The sequence below is a fragment of the Astatotilapia calliptera genome, chromosome 5 (assembly GCF_900246225.1).
Source record: "Astatotilapia calliptera chromosome 5, fAstCal1.2, whole genome shotgun sequence".
Lineage (NCBI taxonomy): Eukaryota > Metazoa > Chordata > Actinopteri > Cichliformes > Cichlidae > Astatotilapia > Astatotilapia calliptera.
The window spans coordinates 13,227,169-13,242,569 of NC_039306.1; the positions used below are offsets into that span (position 1 = coordinate 13,227,169).

The 15,401-nt window shown below is 37.3% G+C and overlaps 1 protein-coding gene across 2 annotated transcripts in view; it reads right to left on the bottom strand.

Annotated features, from left to right (window-relative positions):
- rims4 (regulating synaptic membrane exocytosis 4) overlaps positions 1-15,401 on the bottom strand; it is a 55,627-nt gene that overhangs the window by 11,906 nt on the left and 28,320 nt on the right. For both annotated transcript variants that reach the window (XM_026167306.1, XM_026167307.1), the window contains exons 2-4: positions 10,593-10,737; positions 3,440-3,552; positions 1,669-1,770 (exon numbers count right to left, since the gene is read on the bottom strand). In XM_026167306.1, the coding sequence (XP_026023091.1) occupies positions 1,669-1,770; positions 3,440-3,552; positions 10,593-10,737 (360 nt within the window). The remainder of the gene's footprint in view (positions 1-1,668; positions 1,771-3,439; positions 3,553-10,592; positions 10,738-15,401) is intronic.

Below are 15,401 nucleotides of genomic sequence, written 5' to 3' on the forward strand. Positions count from 1 at the left end.
GTGGGTGTTTGGACTTTTAAAGCACTTTTAAGAAAGTTAATGTTCAATTTTAGAGAATGACTGGATGGTTCGAGTAACAGTATAATTTTAGCACTCGCAGATCCGACAGTGAGTGGTTCCCGTTACTCATCCAGTCTGAGAAAGCACTGGTTGAAGTGTTTGTGTATATTTTGTTTTAGGTATATTACGGTTTTATATTTTTACAAATGTTTTATATGTTATATATTTATTTATATATATAAATATATATATATATATATATATATATATTTATATATATAAATATATATATATATATATTTTTTAAAAGTTTATACCTTGTGTTTTGGGGAGGGGGAGGGCTTGTGTGTGTGTGTCTCTGTCTTGTTTCTATGGACATGAAGTCTGCCAATAAAGATTGAATTGAATTGAATTGAATTGAATACTCCTTATAATGTACAAATGGAATTTGGAGGCTGAACTGAGATGAACCAAACAGTTAATCGTGTCAGTACTGAATTGTGAATGAAGCTGTAATGTTGTATAATCACATCAACAAGCCTAAGATGAAAGCACAACACATGAATGTGTAACCCTCGAATGTTCTAAGATACCTGTGGTGATGCTCCCATCTAACCTTGCAAAATACAGGCTAGGGAACAAGCTTATTGTTCAAAATTTTGCTGTTCACAGTGACCAGAAAGTAAGGAGAAAGTTCCAATCATCTGTATATTTTGAAAAGAAAAATGATAAAAACTGAAAACTATGATTTATGATCATTCATGATCACTTGACCAGCTGTCAGAATAAAAGCATCTACTACTGTTTGTACAGGTTTAAAGAAGAAATATTGGCTAATAATAACATATGGTTTCGCTAACAGCATTCTAATGTAAGTTTACAGTACTGGAGCTTACACACAGGTCACAGCTTTCTGTCTAGTGTGCTGATAACAGGATAGAAATAATTCAGACACTGGCTCACTAAAATCTGCAGGCAAAACCTCACTTGTCTTTACACTGTACACGGAGTTCCTTTTATCTCTATACCTCCCTTGTCATGACCATGTTTTTCTTTCAGTTACAATATAGTGGTCTATGCTGATTTGTTTGCTTTCCTCTGTTTATTTTCCTATTCTCTTTTATCTCTCCTTCATAGTTTTTTTCCCAGATACTTTTTGTTCCATTTCGGTGAAGGTGTTTAGCTCTTATCCAGTTGGGATTGATGCCTGCTTTAGTATTGTGCAGCGGCGAGGCGCTACAATCAAAGTCAACAATATGATCATTCTGACCAGAGGAGGCATTTAATACTGGACTGTATCTATGGATTAAAATCTGAAGTCAGAGCATCAAGATGCACATTTCACTACTGCATGAGCAAAGACAAATGCAGTTTTTACATATTTAGTGCATCGCCTGCTTCTGCTCCATTCCCCCCTTCACTCGTCCATTTTTTATATTGTCAAGCACAAAAAGTATGTTTTTGGAAGCTATATCCCATTAGTATTAAATATGCCCTACAGGCTGTTGTGTATGTGAAACTATTTGCTGGCTTGTAAAGCATTCATGTGGAGTACAAACAGAAGTAAAGCAGCTTTATAAATGTTAAATTTCGACTCAAAACACCTCACGTTATGGTATAAATGGTATTCTCTGAAAAACAGAGCTCAAAGACTGATCACAGACAAACCTGGAGGTCCCTTTGAACCTGGTTTCATGGTGAGGCCTCTGGCCTGGACGACCTCCACCTCCAGTCCCCCATTCCGCTCCATCAGTCCAATCTCTACATCACCTGATTGGGTGAAAAAATGAGATTAAAGGAGGTGAATATTAGCCCAACAATTAGTAAATAGTTTTAGAAGAGATACTAAAATGGATGTGAGACATAATCGTGTAAGATCACTTGGTAACTTCAAGTCAGTTGCTAGACATGTCCAAACTATCCATCATGTATAAAAATGTACATCCTGCACTGGTTTGTCAAATGCCTTTTACACATTGTGACCATGGCCGTGTCATATTATGAAGGTGATTCTGAATGAGAAGCCAGTCACACTGTATGAGCAATCACAGAAGGATCCTTTGACTTATGTCCTATTTTACTTTGCATGGGACCATATCCTACTAAATTAATATCTGACTGCATCAAATAAGTGAAACTAGAGTACAAGACCGTAGTTTCACTTATTGTTTTCTCAAACACTCTCTAGACCTCAGTTCAGTTTGACTTCTTTGCACAACCAGAGAACCAGAGAAATGGCTCTGGTTGACCATTAGAAAGAATAAAAGTACTTGACACATTAGCATTCCTTTTCAGACCCAGAACCCAAATCCATTTTTTATATACGATCCAACTTCCAAACCAAATCTTGGAGCCAAGGAAAAGACGGTCCCAAAGCAAGTTCAGTTTACTGTAAGAGCAAAATACGGCATCACATAGAGCACACTTCTCTCTGTCCAAACGTTCTGCATATTATGTTTTCTGTAGCAATAAACCCAACCAACAATAAAAATCATGGTAAGTTACTTATTAATAGAGTAATAATATAAAGGCTTAATATAAAAACTATTTAGAGATTCTGAAATATCTTGTTGGTCTCCCAACATCAAGCTCCTTGAATTATGTTAAGCAAAATGGTGTGAACTTCAATACAAGCATCTCTGAAGCTTTCTTTTTAATAAGTCATGGTTTTGGTTCAGTCTTAACACTATAATTTATCCCAGTCAGCTGGCTCCTCACAGAAAAAAGCCATAAAGACAGTAAAACATGTAAGAGACAAAGCTTTTACTGCTAAATAAGTAAATATATCATTCATATGTACTCTCTAATCATAGCTCTGTCTGCGTTTTCTTCCAATAATGATCTGCATTTTTTATATTAAAATTGCGTGCACATTGCAATAATTTCTCTCATTAGAAGTAACTTTGGAATAAAAGTTTTAACTAAATGTCCCCAAAATGACAAATGTATTCCTTTGAAAGTGACACAGCTCAGATGAAAGCCAAGTTATTCTGGGTTCTCTGACATTATATAATGTTGGACCAGGCAGCAGGTTTGGAGTGGAGCTGGTCCAGTCAGTGTCACTGTTGTTGGGCCAAGGACACTGTCTGGCTGCCAGTGAGGAAACTGACCCACTTACAGTAAATCACTGCTGTAGAGGACAGACTTCATGCAATATATCCAGTATATACAGTCTGGAAATGAATAAGTGAAGTGCTGGAGATGATGAGAAAAACAGTAAGACTGCTGATTTGTGAGGCACTTTCTTTGCCAATGTAAAATGATTTTAAGGAACCATTTGGTTCAGTTTTATGAGTATAAAGCTTTTTTTTTTTCTTTTTAATTTTCTGACCCAGCCTGTATATCAAAAATGGAAAACACATTTTTATTCTACAGAAACAGAAATGTAAGAAATTGAATTGGCTGTAGCAAAATAATTAAAACTCCAGTCTTCTCTTACCCATGGATGTTGTCGCCAGTGTCTGTCGCCCAACAAACTGGGCTGGTCCCATCCCATCCAGGAAGTCACTGAACTGAGCATCGGATGCCAGACACATGCCACTGTAGTTAAGACTGCAGAGGGAACAAAAAAGCAGGCAGACAAAGACACGGATGGTTAAACATGACCAGACAGTGCTTAATGCAGTTCAATTAGCAGAAGAAAGTGAGTGACTGAAAGATAATGAGACAATGGAAGAGAGGAGTAACAGAATAGGGACAAAAGCAATCCAGAGGAATAACGAGATAGGGACTGAAAAAAAGAAAGAAAGAAAAGGCTGATAACCGAATACCATTTATCACTCCCCTTTCAGGTTAGTTAAACTCACAAAATTTTAATTGGCTTCCTGAAACTAGGCTCAGATGTTGGCTCTAGAGTTTGACCCCATGTGTCCTTATTTTGTGTGGTTTTTATGTGTATACAAATCAGCTCAAAGTGCTTTGGTGGCAAACAGCCAGGTAGTAAATATGTGTGTGAGTGTGTGGGTTTATTTGTTCTATGAGCAATAGACGACAGCACTTTTCTTCCATTGCTCTACGAGTCTAACATGATGTGTAAATAAAAACATACCAATGCACTCTCAAAAGTAGGAGCATAGTAAAAGTCAGTTTTCGTCCCTACAGTTTAAGTCTACACAGATATACCCCTCAAGGCTAAAAGCTGGACCTCCACTGTGTACCAAAAACATCCCAGGCAGCAGTGATGTGTCATGATTTATACATTTTAATGGCCTAATCACTGTGACTTTCACCTTGTAGTTAGTTAACACAATAAAAAGGACACCTTTCAGCTATCTTGTATTTTTAAAAAAACATTAATATAGTTCACTAACAGAATAACTTCTTTAGCTAAATTCAGTGTTGTGGATATATTATTTGAATATCTGAATATATTTGATAAGTAATCAGTCTACTAAAGAAACAACATTATGTAATGCTGAAGAACCAACACGAGTCATGAGTAAATTATTACTTTCAACCCTGTCTGAGCTACCAGCTTATTTTCATAGAGGTTATCCTTGCTTCTATGAAAGGACTGAGACAGTGACCTCTGTCTCTGTGCTGGGGGTCAGGGTCAGGGATTTACTTCCTCCTCTCTTCATTTCTTTTGCTGCTTGTTCCAGGACAAAGCTCTCTTTTCATGGACTTTCGTGTCTTTGTACAAGTTGATGGTTTTGCCACAGTAGAGAATAGCCTGCATGCATCACTGTTTGCAGTGTTTTCATTTACAGCTGTAATGTACTTCTCACTCACTGCAGCATGTCGCTGCTCAGTGGTGAGCCACGTGATCACAGGAAAACTAAACACAGCAGAGAAGGGAGGAGGAGGTGGAGCACAGTGTGCCTGCATGACAGGAGAAGTGTTTATGCTGGTATCGATCCAATACCAATACCAGCGATGGTATCGGTACTATCGATATTTAGATCGCTCTACCCACCTCTACCATGATGACAAACTGCTGTACCTCTAAAGGGCCATTTATGCAGAAAGTGAATAGCAGTAATGTGGCATCTATACAGGGTACAGTAATTTTAACAAATGACAAGGAGAAAAACACAATGGTGACATTGGAGTAGACAGGTCCCTGGTTAAACTTTTCCAACTTAGAGTTAAGCGACTGAAGAAATTTCCAATGAAAGCAAAGTGACTGGACCACACTGGACCACCTAGAAATGGCATTACACCCTCAGGAACTGGAAGCGCCTTGTGCAGATTTCTGTGTTGATTTTAATTCCAGAGGAAGTTTGGAGCTCTCCAGTTACTGAGTCAGTTGAGTGTTGGTGACTTTTACGCACTATGCCCCTCAACACTTGACAATCCAACTCTGTCGCTTGTAAAACACTGGCCAAAAGTTGGGACACACTGCAAACTTTTGCCTGGCACTATATTTGTAGTAAAATGCATGCATGCATTTTTGAAGAATTCATTTAAATCTGTAGGAACTTGGTATGTTTAAAAAGAGGCCTATGAGGCAGGCAGTGTTTGTATGCCTTTGAATGACACTGTACATGATGTAAAAGGTCACACAGACATACTGTATATATATTGTATCTGTATCTGAGGTGTGAGTGACAATTGTGAGGGTAACACAACCTTGAAGCATGCATAAAATTGAACAATGAACTTTTCGTAACTTGGACGGTGGCAATAATTTAATTTAACGACAAATGTGCAATGTGACTACTGGTTCTGTAGAGAATTTATTCATTACTCAAAAAACATTTAAGAGAGTGGGGAAAGTAGTATATGTCACATAATTCACCATTCTCTAACAGCCACTTGGAGCCAGTGGCAGTCAACCCATTCTGTCGTTTAGTTACGAGGACATGTTGGTTCTAAATAAAGTCATTAGCCATGTTCCCAACCAGAGACTGAGCAAAGAAAGACAGGAAAGATTAACTACACACATCCCTCTCTCACTGTCATTTCTTTTCCTTTCACCTCTCCTCCTTCTCTCCAGAGCTCTCATTAGTCTCTTTCTTTCCTCCTTTTTCTCAGATTATGCAGTTTGCAGCTGTTTCGAGCCCCACGAGATAACATTCTCTCCTTGTCTCTACTTTTATCTCTTTTCCATACCCCTCTCTTCTTCTTCTTCCCCTCTTTAACCTACATGTTTTTCCACCTTGCCTTCACTTTGATATTTTATCATACTTTATGGTTGCTCAATTTTAAATTATCCCCACTCTCACAAGAGTGCTTGGGTGCACATATAAGGAACAAATCATTATATTTTTTTTTAAACTAGACACTCAATGCTGACTTTGTCTTCAGTTATTAGATTGTTCGAGCAAAGTCATACAAAAGCACAAAGTCTAACCTTTAATACTAACTGCAAACCAAGTATGCAAATGCTTCATTACAAAATAATTTAGAAGTCGTTCAGTGCAATAAAGGAAAGCAATTATTTAAATTAGTAATTTACATTCAGGTGGCAGCATATAATAAGTAATGACATGTCAATTTTAGGGGATGAAAGATAATCCCAAACTCTCATTTGCATCTCGTTACTTTATCTTTTCCCCTGTGTTGTTTGTATACATCCCATGGACGCTTGGGATCTGGGAAGTTTGGACACCAGATCAGGATCTTGAGCTTTTTGTTGTGTAACTTCAAGTCATTCTTGGACAGCTTATGTGGTGCATTGTCCTTCTTGGAGAAATTGCATCTGAAAAAAAATATTTAAGTGGGTTTTAAGTAACATGCACAAATACCAGGAGGTTTCCAAACAGAACCTTGCATTATCATGTAATGATCAACATTATTCACTTCGAGTGTCAGTGGTTTTATGTGGTAGCATGCTGGTCTATGTATATCACAGCATGTTTTTTTTTCTTCTTTTGTTTTGTTTCTGTGACCATAATGCATGAATGTAATATGCAAAGTATTAAAGTGCTGCATATATGCAATTAACATAATACATCAATTAATATGTTTGTATACTGAAGAAATTACATTCCTAATGAGGTAAAAACCTTTGTATATGTGTATCATGAGTACGCATGCAAAGATATTAGTCAAACAACATTAGCTGAGTGGGTATTACTGGGTGATAAATTCCTGAGCTTTAGATTATGTTAGTGTGTGGGGCACATCTGGGGATTACACTGCTGTTTCGCAGAAATATGACGTTCAATGCAAACCGCAAGTGGGAAACCGATGGGAACTTTGCATAAATATAAGATCTCATACTACTCAGTTTTTTGTAATGCACTGGAATTTAGAACAACAACAACCTTTCATTAAAGTTAAATAAATATGGAAATATATTTGCAGATTTTACAAATATATTGGTAAAAAAAAATCTGTCTTTCTGTTGTTAAAATATCATTTGAACAGAACTACATTTATGTTTTCTGTCATCATTGTCATAAGCTCCACACATACTGCACTAAAATTTAAAGCGTCACAGTGCAGCTGAAGCACTGCTTTGCACCGCTGACAAAGGATTGGTTGTCAGGAGTACATTATAATTTTACAACATGAACCCAGTAAAATGTCAACATGTTTTTTCCTGGATATTTTTTAAAATGATGTCTCCTTTTAGAAAGAGTCACAGTTGTGTGTCTCTCTTACACAAAGACACGCATTTCCATTTACCTCAGTTTCCACAGTGAATGTGTGCGTGCATTGGATCCTGAATGGCTCCCACCATAAATCAATAAGCTCATAAGTGTGACTGGATGGTGTTAGCTAACAAAGTGCTTATTCATGACTGTGCATAGAGAATGATGGAGCTTTTCAATCAGCAGACTGAGCCAGACAGCTGACGTAAAGACTGAAATACAGACAGGAAGATGAGCAGTGGTTTGCTGCGGATGATTTAAATGATGCAGTGAGTCAACTGTTGCCAGCTTAATGAGTCAACTGTTGTTCCCTTTAATGTTTTGTTGCTTGCAGCATGGTGCATGCACAGATTTTAAAGGCCCCTTCTGTTTCTGGTTTTATATAATTTTTAATGTGCTTTTAATATATAAAAAAAAGAACTGAAAGAAAAAACTAAATGAGACAATCATGGAGAATAGAGCTGAACATACTGGAACACCAGTTAGTTACACAATCTATGTGATCTGGTATCTTTTGAACATTGATAGCATTGATTTCCCCAATGTATTTTCCATGTGGGTTATGTTTACAAGAATTATTTTTCATTAACACAAATATGTACAAATTATGTTCATTTCAGTTTGAAAAAGACAATGATCAGTCACAGGATTTAAGATAGAAATATATCTTCCTTGTTCTTGTGTAGAATTAGGGATGTCAAGCATATTGACATTGTTTTGGAAATCTTAAAATGGGAGATAATATAAAGTAAAAACGTATTACTATGGAGCTTGTCTGTTTATCTATATTAAACCAAATAACAAAATACAGAGAAGGTAAAATTCTTTAGATTTCTGTCACAACATACACCTTTTTATCTTGCACAAAATAATCAATATTGAACATTAAAAAAAAACACTTGAACTTACCTCAATATGACGACACTTACACTAAATGGAAAAAAGTCCTGGGCGACCTGAGTTGTTCTGAGCTATTGTGTAAGTTATCTTTTGTTTACATTTGTCATATCAACCATGTATAGTATGAACAAAGATGGTAATGGAGCCTGGTGAGTCTGCAAGGCACAGCACTTTGGGACCATGAAGAACATTCTGGGTGTTTTCATAGGATAACAAATTTTATCTAATATTAACCATGTTTCATGTCACATTTGTCAGGGAACTGGGTCTGTGACCCACTATTTTTGAGGGGTTTTTTTTAAATTGTTTTTGCAAAACAATTCAAATACATTTTGGTGGTGCATGTCGACATTTTTATGTCGGACAATCACTTCAATAGAAATACATATCAGCAATGTCTGTGACCCAGGTGGCATTGCTTTTTAAACTATTTTTAAATTAATAGTGTGTGGTATAAGTGGTAAAAGGCAGAGCTCCATTTAGGTAAGCTAGACAACATATGACGTGATGTGATGTGTGCTGTGTTTTCAGCTAAAGTGACTTGGATGTGGAAGAGCAGTAAAGACTGCAGAGTTTGAATAAGCTAAATCAAAGAGCCTCGTGTGAACACAGATTTTCTTGCACTCTTTCTCCTTCTAAAACTCTCTTTGTCATTTTTTTTTTATCTGTGCCTGTAATGCCTTCATTAATTTTTTTTTTACCTCACAGTTATTAAGGCTTCACTGTGGACTTCTAGGAAACAATCAATTAGGTTGTCTTCTTCTTCTTTTCATATAGTTGTGTATGTTGGCTCTGACTGACATCTTCTGTTTGATTTATTCATCATTAAAAAAGGATTTGCTTCTGCTACTAAAGAATAAATAAGCTAGCATCATTAAAATCTAGCTAATGAATTCGTTTTTTTTCCCATACTATGCAAAGTAATCCATGTTTTTAAGCAGAAGCTCATAAACAACGTATTTGCATATTCCAAATATAAATGGAATATTAATATGCACACAAACACACTCAATGATGCAATCATCCTCTCGTTATTTTCGTCCCTCCTCTGTTCCTCTGTAAACCCTCCCAGCCTACATCAGTCTGTCTGACTTGTCTTGTTATGTAACAGTAGGAATTCAAGCTGGTAGCCAGGTTGGCAGTTATCTGCATGTGTCCGTGTGTGTGTGTATGAGCGTGTTCAGTAGTACTACACTATTACTGCTGATGTCATAGGTGCTCTGTATGCTCTCTCTCTCTCTCTCTCTCTCTCTCTCTCTCTCTCTCTCCCTGTGCATCAAAGACATTGCTGATGTTTTTCCTGTATGACAGGTAATAGAAACACAGCAACACAAGGAAGAAAATAACCTGAAAACACAAAGGCGTGACAGCATCTTCTGATTGCAAAACCTCAACCAAAGGAATCAAATCTCTGAAATTCCAATACACTAAAATATATTCCTTTTTTCATTTTAAGTTTGAATGAACTGAATTTGAATCCTTGCAAAAATGTGCTATTTTCAAAATAGTCTCAGTAGTTTTACTGATATAGTTTAAAGTGCAAATAGATTGTCCAACATCCAAAATGAATTCAGAAGAAAGAAGAAGAGAAATAACGAGTTAACATAAACCAGTGGAACCCACCCGAGGGATTAATAAAGTTCTATCTTATCTTATCTTATCTTATCTCAGTGACACACTCCAGGGCCTGATCAACCCTGGTAGGGCCTCCTTGGATGCGGGTGTCTAGTGATAATGGCCGAAACACCCGATGAATCCAAGGTCCACTACTGACTATGTGTCCCAAACTCAAGATTTTCTCCATTTAAAGCAATGCATTATCAGGGACTGTAACACCTAGTCCTTTTTACTGAAACAAAAATCCAATCTACAGCCTAAAGTTTACGGGAAATTGTTCCTAAACAACTAAAATAAAGAAAGCCAAGTAACAGCAACAAAAACTACCATCGAAGGAGGGTAAAACAAAAAGAAAAACAGCTGTAAAAACATATTGCAGAGGACCTAATGTAATAAGTTTGTAGCAGGCTTTTTGTAATTTTACCAAAATGTGGATTTTTTGTGTTGGCTTTTGTTTAGTTTAGTTTTTTCAGACTCAGAATGCTGTATTTGTGGTTAAAATGGTATTTAATTAAAGCAGTATTTGTTACTTACTTCCCTTCGGAGCCATAGCTGTTCATGCTGTCTTCTATGGACTCGTGGCTAGCCTGGCGAACAGTTCGACTGGGCATCTCCACAGCCAGCCCCGTCTCTGTGCTCCTCTGGATAGCTCCCTTCAACTTCCTGCCATCTGTATCCACTGCAAGTAGGCAAACACACAAAAATAAAACCTGAATTCAGCTACATGTGAATAGAGTACAGTGTTGTGTATGTCTGCTAGCTTTAAAATTCTTACAGTTGTTTTAGTTTATACAATCCCTTGTTTCGAAATGTCTACAGTGTTGCTAATGCCGTTACTACGTAAGGATGTTCAGTTTTAGTACAGATTGATATTTACCCTTTTCTTGCAGTAAATCAGCTTCTAATTAAAAATTGACAAAAAGTCACTAAAATAAATAACCTTCAACTATTATACATCTCATCACATAAGCTGAGTACAATAAAACACTCAAATCAACTTTAAAGTAAGCGAGTGACTGCATGCGACTGGCATTTGTTGTGGCAGGATTTTCCTCTAGTTTCCGTTTTTAATATTTCATTTGTAGTTTGGAAAATATAAACAGGAGAGGATGTCAGGTTTGTTTGTGTCCCGCTGTGACCTCATCAGTGTCACACGAAAGACGACCAGAGAGATGAGAAATTTAACAAGGCCAAGGACAAAAGCACTCGATTACTCCTTAAAGCAGGGACATACATCTTGTTGCAAAGTAGCCCACAAAATCGATGTGTGGAGCACTTTATGGGACCACTCTCTGGCTTCAAGGTGTCCTGTGTGTGTGTTTGTGTGTTGATGGTGTTCATGTTGGTTTAGTTCATAATGAAGTGTTTTAGCAGGAGGTCTTTCGACCTTGTTTTTAGAACAGGACAGGAAAGATGTTTTCCTTTTAATGGTCAGGACACCCGCAAGGAAAACACACTAAGACAACACACATTCACCACAGTCGCTCGAATACATCAGCCTAAAACACATTCTAGACCATGCCACATTAATTTTGTGAAGCTGAGTGTTTTTCAAATAAATGCCAAACGTGATTAAATAACTGAATAAAGGGTAAAATCCCCCAAATGAAATACATGTCAACAAAAAGGCACCCACAGTCACACACTCTCACACACAACTACATGGGCACAGTACTGTGAAAGTTAGTTCTGCAATTATTAAAGAGCGACCTAGAATGGTGCTATTTCTATCGTGTTCAAGTGGGACGGGACGCTGGCAGATTTGGGTTACTTGCTTCTTCTTGCTGTCTGGTTTCGTATGATCAGTTATCTCCTGTGTTGGTCCACAGATGCACTGTCATCCATTAATACCAAAGTCAGTATAGCGTGCAGTCCAGAAAACCAGTGAAGGTAAAAATTCAAGGCAGTGAAAGAAATTTTTAAGAAAAATAAAACATAGTACTGGTAGACAGAAGAAAGCTTTAATACTGTTCCACTTACTTAGCATAATTCATGTTGCTTTTAAGTTTTTGATGTGTAAGATCCCTTTTTTTCCTGCATTCACACAGCACTTCCTAGAATTTTGCTGTTTCCATATAACCATTTTGGATTTGATACTGACATCCAACAACTGTTTAGAGAAAAAGAAACGTAATATGTTCTTTGCATGACTAAACATGGGACATTGATTTTTCCTACTATCTAATTAAGATGTATCTACATGTTAAACAAGCATATTTTCAGAAACTAGACGATGTTACTTGGGAACTTAAACTCTACTCCAGACGACAAACAGGTCACAGACAGTCTTTAAAAGGTTTGACTGAATCAGTCATTGTCACACATCCCTTTCAGAATAATTTCTATCTTAAGTCTATGGCTGATTCCTGGGTTCGTTCCTTGTATAAAAGTTGAAAAAGTCTTGAGTGTGGTATGGTGGCTAAAGGAAAAAGTGTAACTACAGAGAACTGGGTAACACTTTGAAAATGCTGCTCCAAAACCTCACACCTGACATACAGTAAGCCAGGAATTTGATACCAATACCATGCTTTACACAGCACAAACTTCTATTAACCGATGAACCAAATTTCTAGTGCCACCAATTGCCTAAAAGCTACACAAATTGAACACAATTCTCAGTAACTAAAGTTACAGCAACTGAACCTGATTCTTAGCCAAACTGATCAAACTATACCCGAACCAAAGCAAACAAACAGGACAGCCGAGTGTGGACCAAGGCCAGTTCACATATAGCCCTGTGGACTGAGTGCAACAATGTGTAGCAGCAATAATCCTTCAATATCATAAACATATACAGGCACAAGTCAGTAATATGCATCTGCTGCAATTCATATCTCAAGCATTTATGTAATGTTTCCATTCAGAGAGATTTATATTATAATACAAGCTTAAAGCTCCAAGGTTATAAAGATAATGAGCGACAGAAAATTGGGTCAGAATGCAGATGTAATGCGTGTGACATGGTGAGCAACCTGAATATCCACATAAAACCTTTAAAAACCTTTAGAGTTGTAAAATAAGTTTCCTAATCCTAATCTTACCCGGCATCTGGATTTACGAGCAAACAAATCTGCTTTACTCCCAATCCTCCTGCCAAACTATTGTGGTAACAAGAGTCACAAGTCTTGCCAGTCTTTACTAGTATCTCCTTAACATTAAAAGGCCTTTATGAAGTTTCAGACTTCTAGCAAAATATTGCTGAATAGTTTATGGTTGCAATGCCTTTCAAATGCTGTGTAACACAAACAATTTGTATTATTTGCTGTTCGCACAACTTTGCTAACTGCTAATGTTCAACACAGGTCCTCATTGTGTTTTATAGTAGATAGAGCAATAAGAGTATTTGAATGTTAGTCTGCTAATATTTGCTGGCTGAGCAGTGTTACATTTGCTGACTTTACTTGTATTTGTCACGGTCCTGGGTCTCCTGACCCAGTGTTTTTAGTTCTTTGTGATTTTTGTATTATTGTACTTGTGTGTGATTTATTCTATGGCTTCTAGTTTTGATCCCTTGCCCTTCATGTCTCTCTGTGTCCCCTCTGTTCTGTGTAATTGTGTGTCTTTGCATGTTTGAGTTTCTTGTTTTCTGTCACTCTGCATTGTGCATTATGTTCTCATGGTTGGTTTTCTAGTCTAGTCTCTTGTGTTCCCAGCTGAGTATTTCCCTGTGTATTTTGGTTCTTAGTCCTCTGCCTTATGGTTTATGTCTCTGTATTTCTTAGTTGCTGTCTCCACTGTGTCAAGTTCGCGTCTCTGTGTGATACTTCCTGTTTTACTTTGATGGTCCGTGTCTCATGTGAATGCGTCCTGCTCTGCTTGTCTCGTCAGTCCTGATTTCTCCCAGCTGTGCCCTCCTTCTGTGTCTCATTCCCCTCGTTACTTCCCTATTGCTATGTTTTAGCTAGGCAGCTTTACTCACAACAAGTGCTTTTAACCAAATCTACCTGTCGTTTCTGGAAAATAAGTCCTTTCCATTAGTTCACTTCTGGCTAAATCCTCTTATTGGACAGTGGCACTCTTTGTAAGATATTGACGGCTAAGCAAAGACATTCACTTTGCTTGTGTTTGAATTTGTGTTCTAAAAAGATTCTAACAAAAAAATAGGGCAAGAAGCAACTCCTGCCACTTAGCAGCCATCTTGTAAAATGAAAATGAAAAAAGTAACTCAAAAGTTCTCTTAGTTTGTCGTAGAAAAGGTTTAGGAAGGTTTTTTGTCTCTTTTTCTGTACAAGTTTGAATTCTGTTTTACATGAGCATATTTATAGAGCTTTATTCATGACAAGTCTCGTGTTAATTCATGTTATAGATCATTAAGCCAAGAAAAACAGTTACAATGAACAAGTTTTCTTTGTCTTTCTCATCTCTTAATTTACTGCTTTACTGCTTATTATTTACATGAACAGTGATGCACAAGTCAATGAGGAAGTGATTTGGGCACAGCTTGTGTCACCAGCAGTGACACGGATATGGTTGCCATGGACACAGATGCCATTACTATGGAGACTGCAGTCAAACCAGAGACAGCGGTGAGGATGTTCTGTGAGCATTTTAACACAGGGGCATATTATTAGCTTGCTTCAGTGTTTGTGTGCATGTTTCCATTATGTTGTTATGTTATGTAGACACAAAACTTGTGGAAACAACTTCTACTTGAGAACAAAATTCTGTTGGTAGAAATTCTTTGTTTTTAGGATAAAAACTTGGTTAAAGAAAATATTATTGGTTTGAGGTTAACATTATGGGCTAAATATGGTTATGCTTAAAGTGAGTCTACCGAAAATGCATTTAAGTTCATGTTAGGTCCTCTGAAGTAATGGAAACTAGATCGTGTGTGTGTGTGTGTGTGTGTGTGTGTGTAGCCTCCTGTCACCTCTTGTCACGGGTGGTGTATTGAGGTGGAGTAGAGTTACATAACTAATACAACAGGTGGGTAATGGCCGGAGACACATCTACCACTCTGGTTTGCTGCAACCCTTTTCATGCCACTGATGGGATATTATCTCTGTTCACTTCAATCCAATTGAACATGCTTTATCTGCAGCAGAGTGAAAGGCAATCTTGCCAGGCAATCAAGATAAAAGATTAAAATTTAGAGGACTGACAGTTTTTTTTTATTTGCAGCATTTCTCCACTGATTTGTCCCCAACACTTTGCACAAAACATTAGGCCTGCGATGTTTTCTCCTTTCTCCTGCCTGCCCGCATCTTTGCATCTCTTTCAGTGCTTTCAGTGAAGTCACATCAGTTACTGCATGCTAACAAGTCATAAAAATGACAGAAAACCTTGCTACATATATACAGGCAACACCACCAGTCAAGACTAAACATGGCCTGTAACTGAACG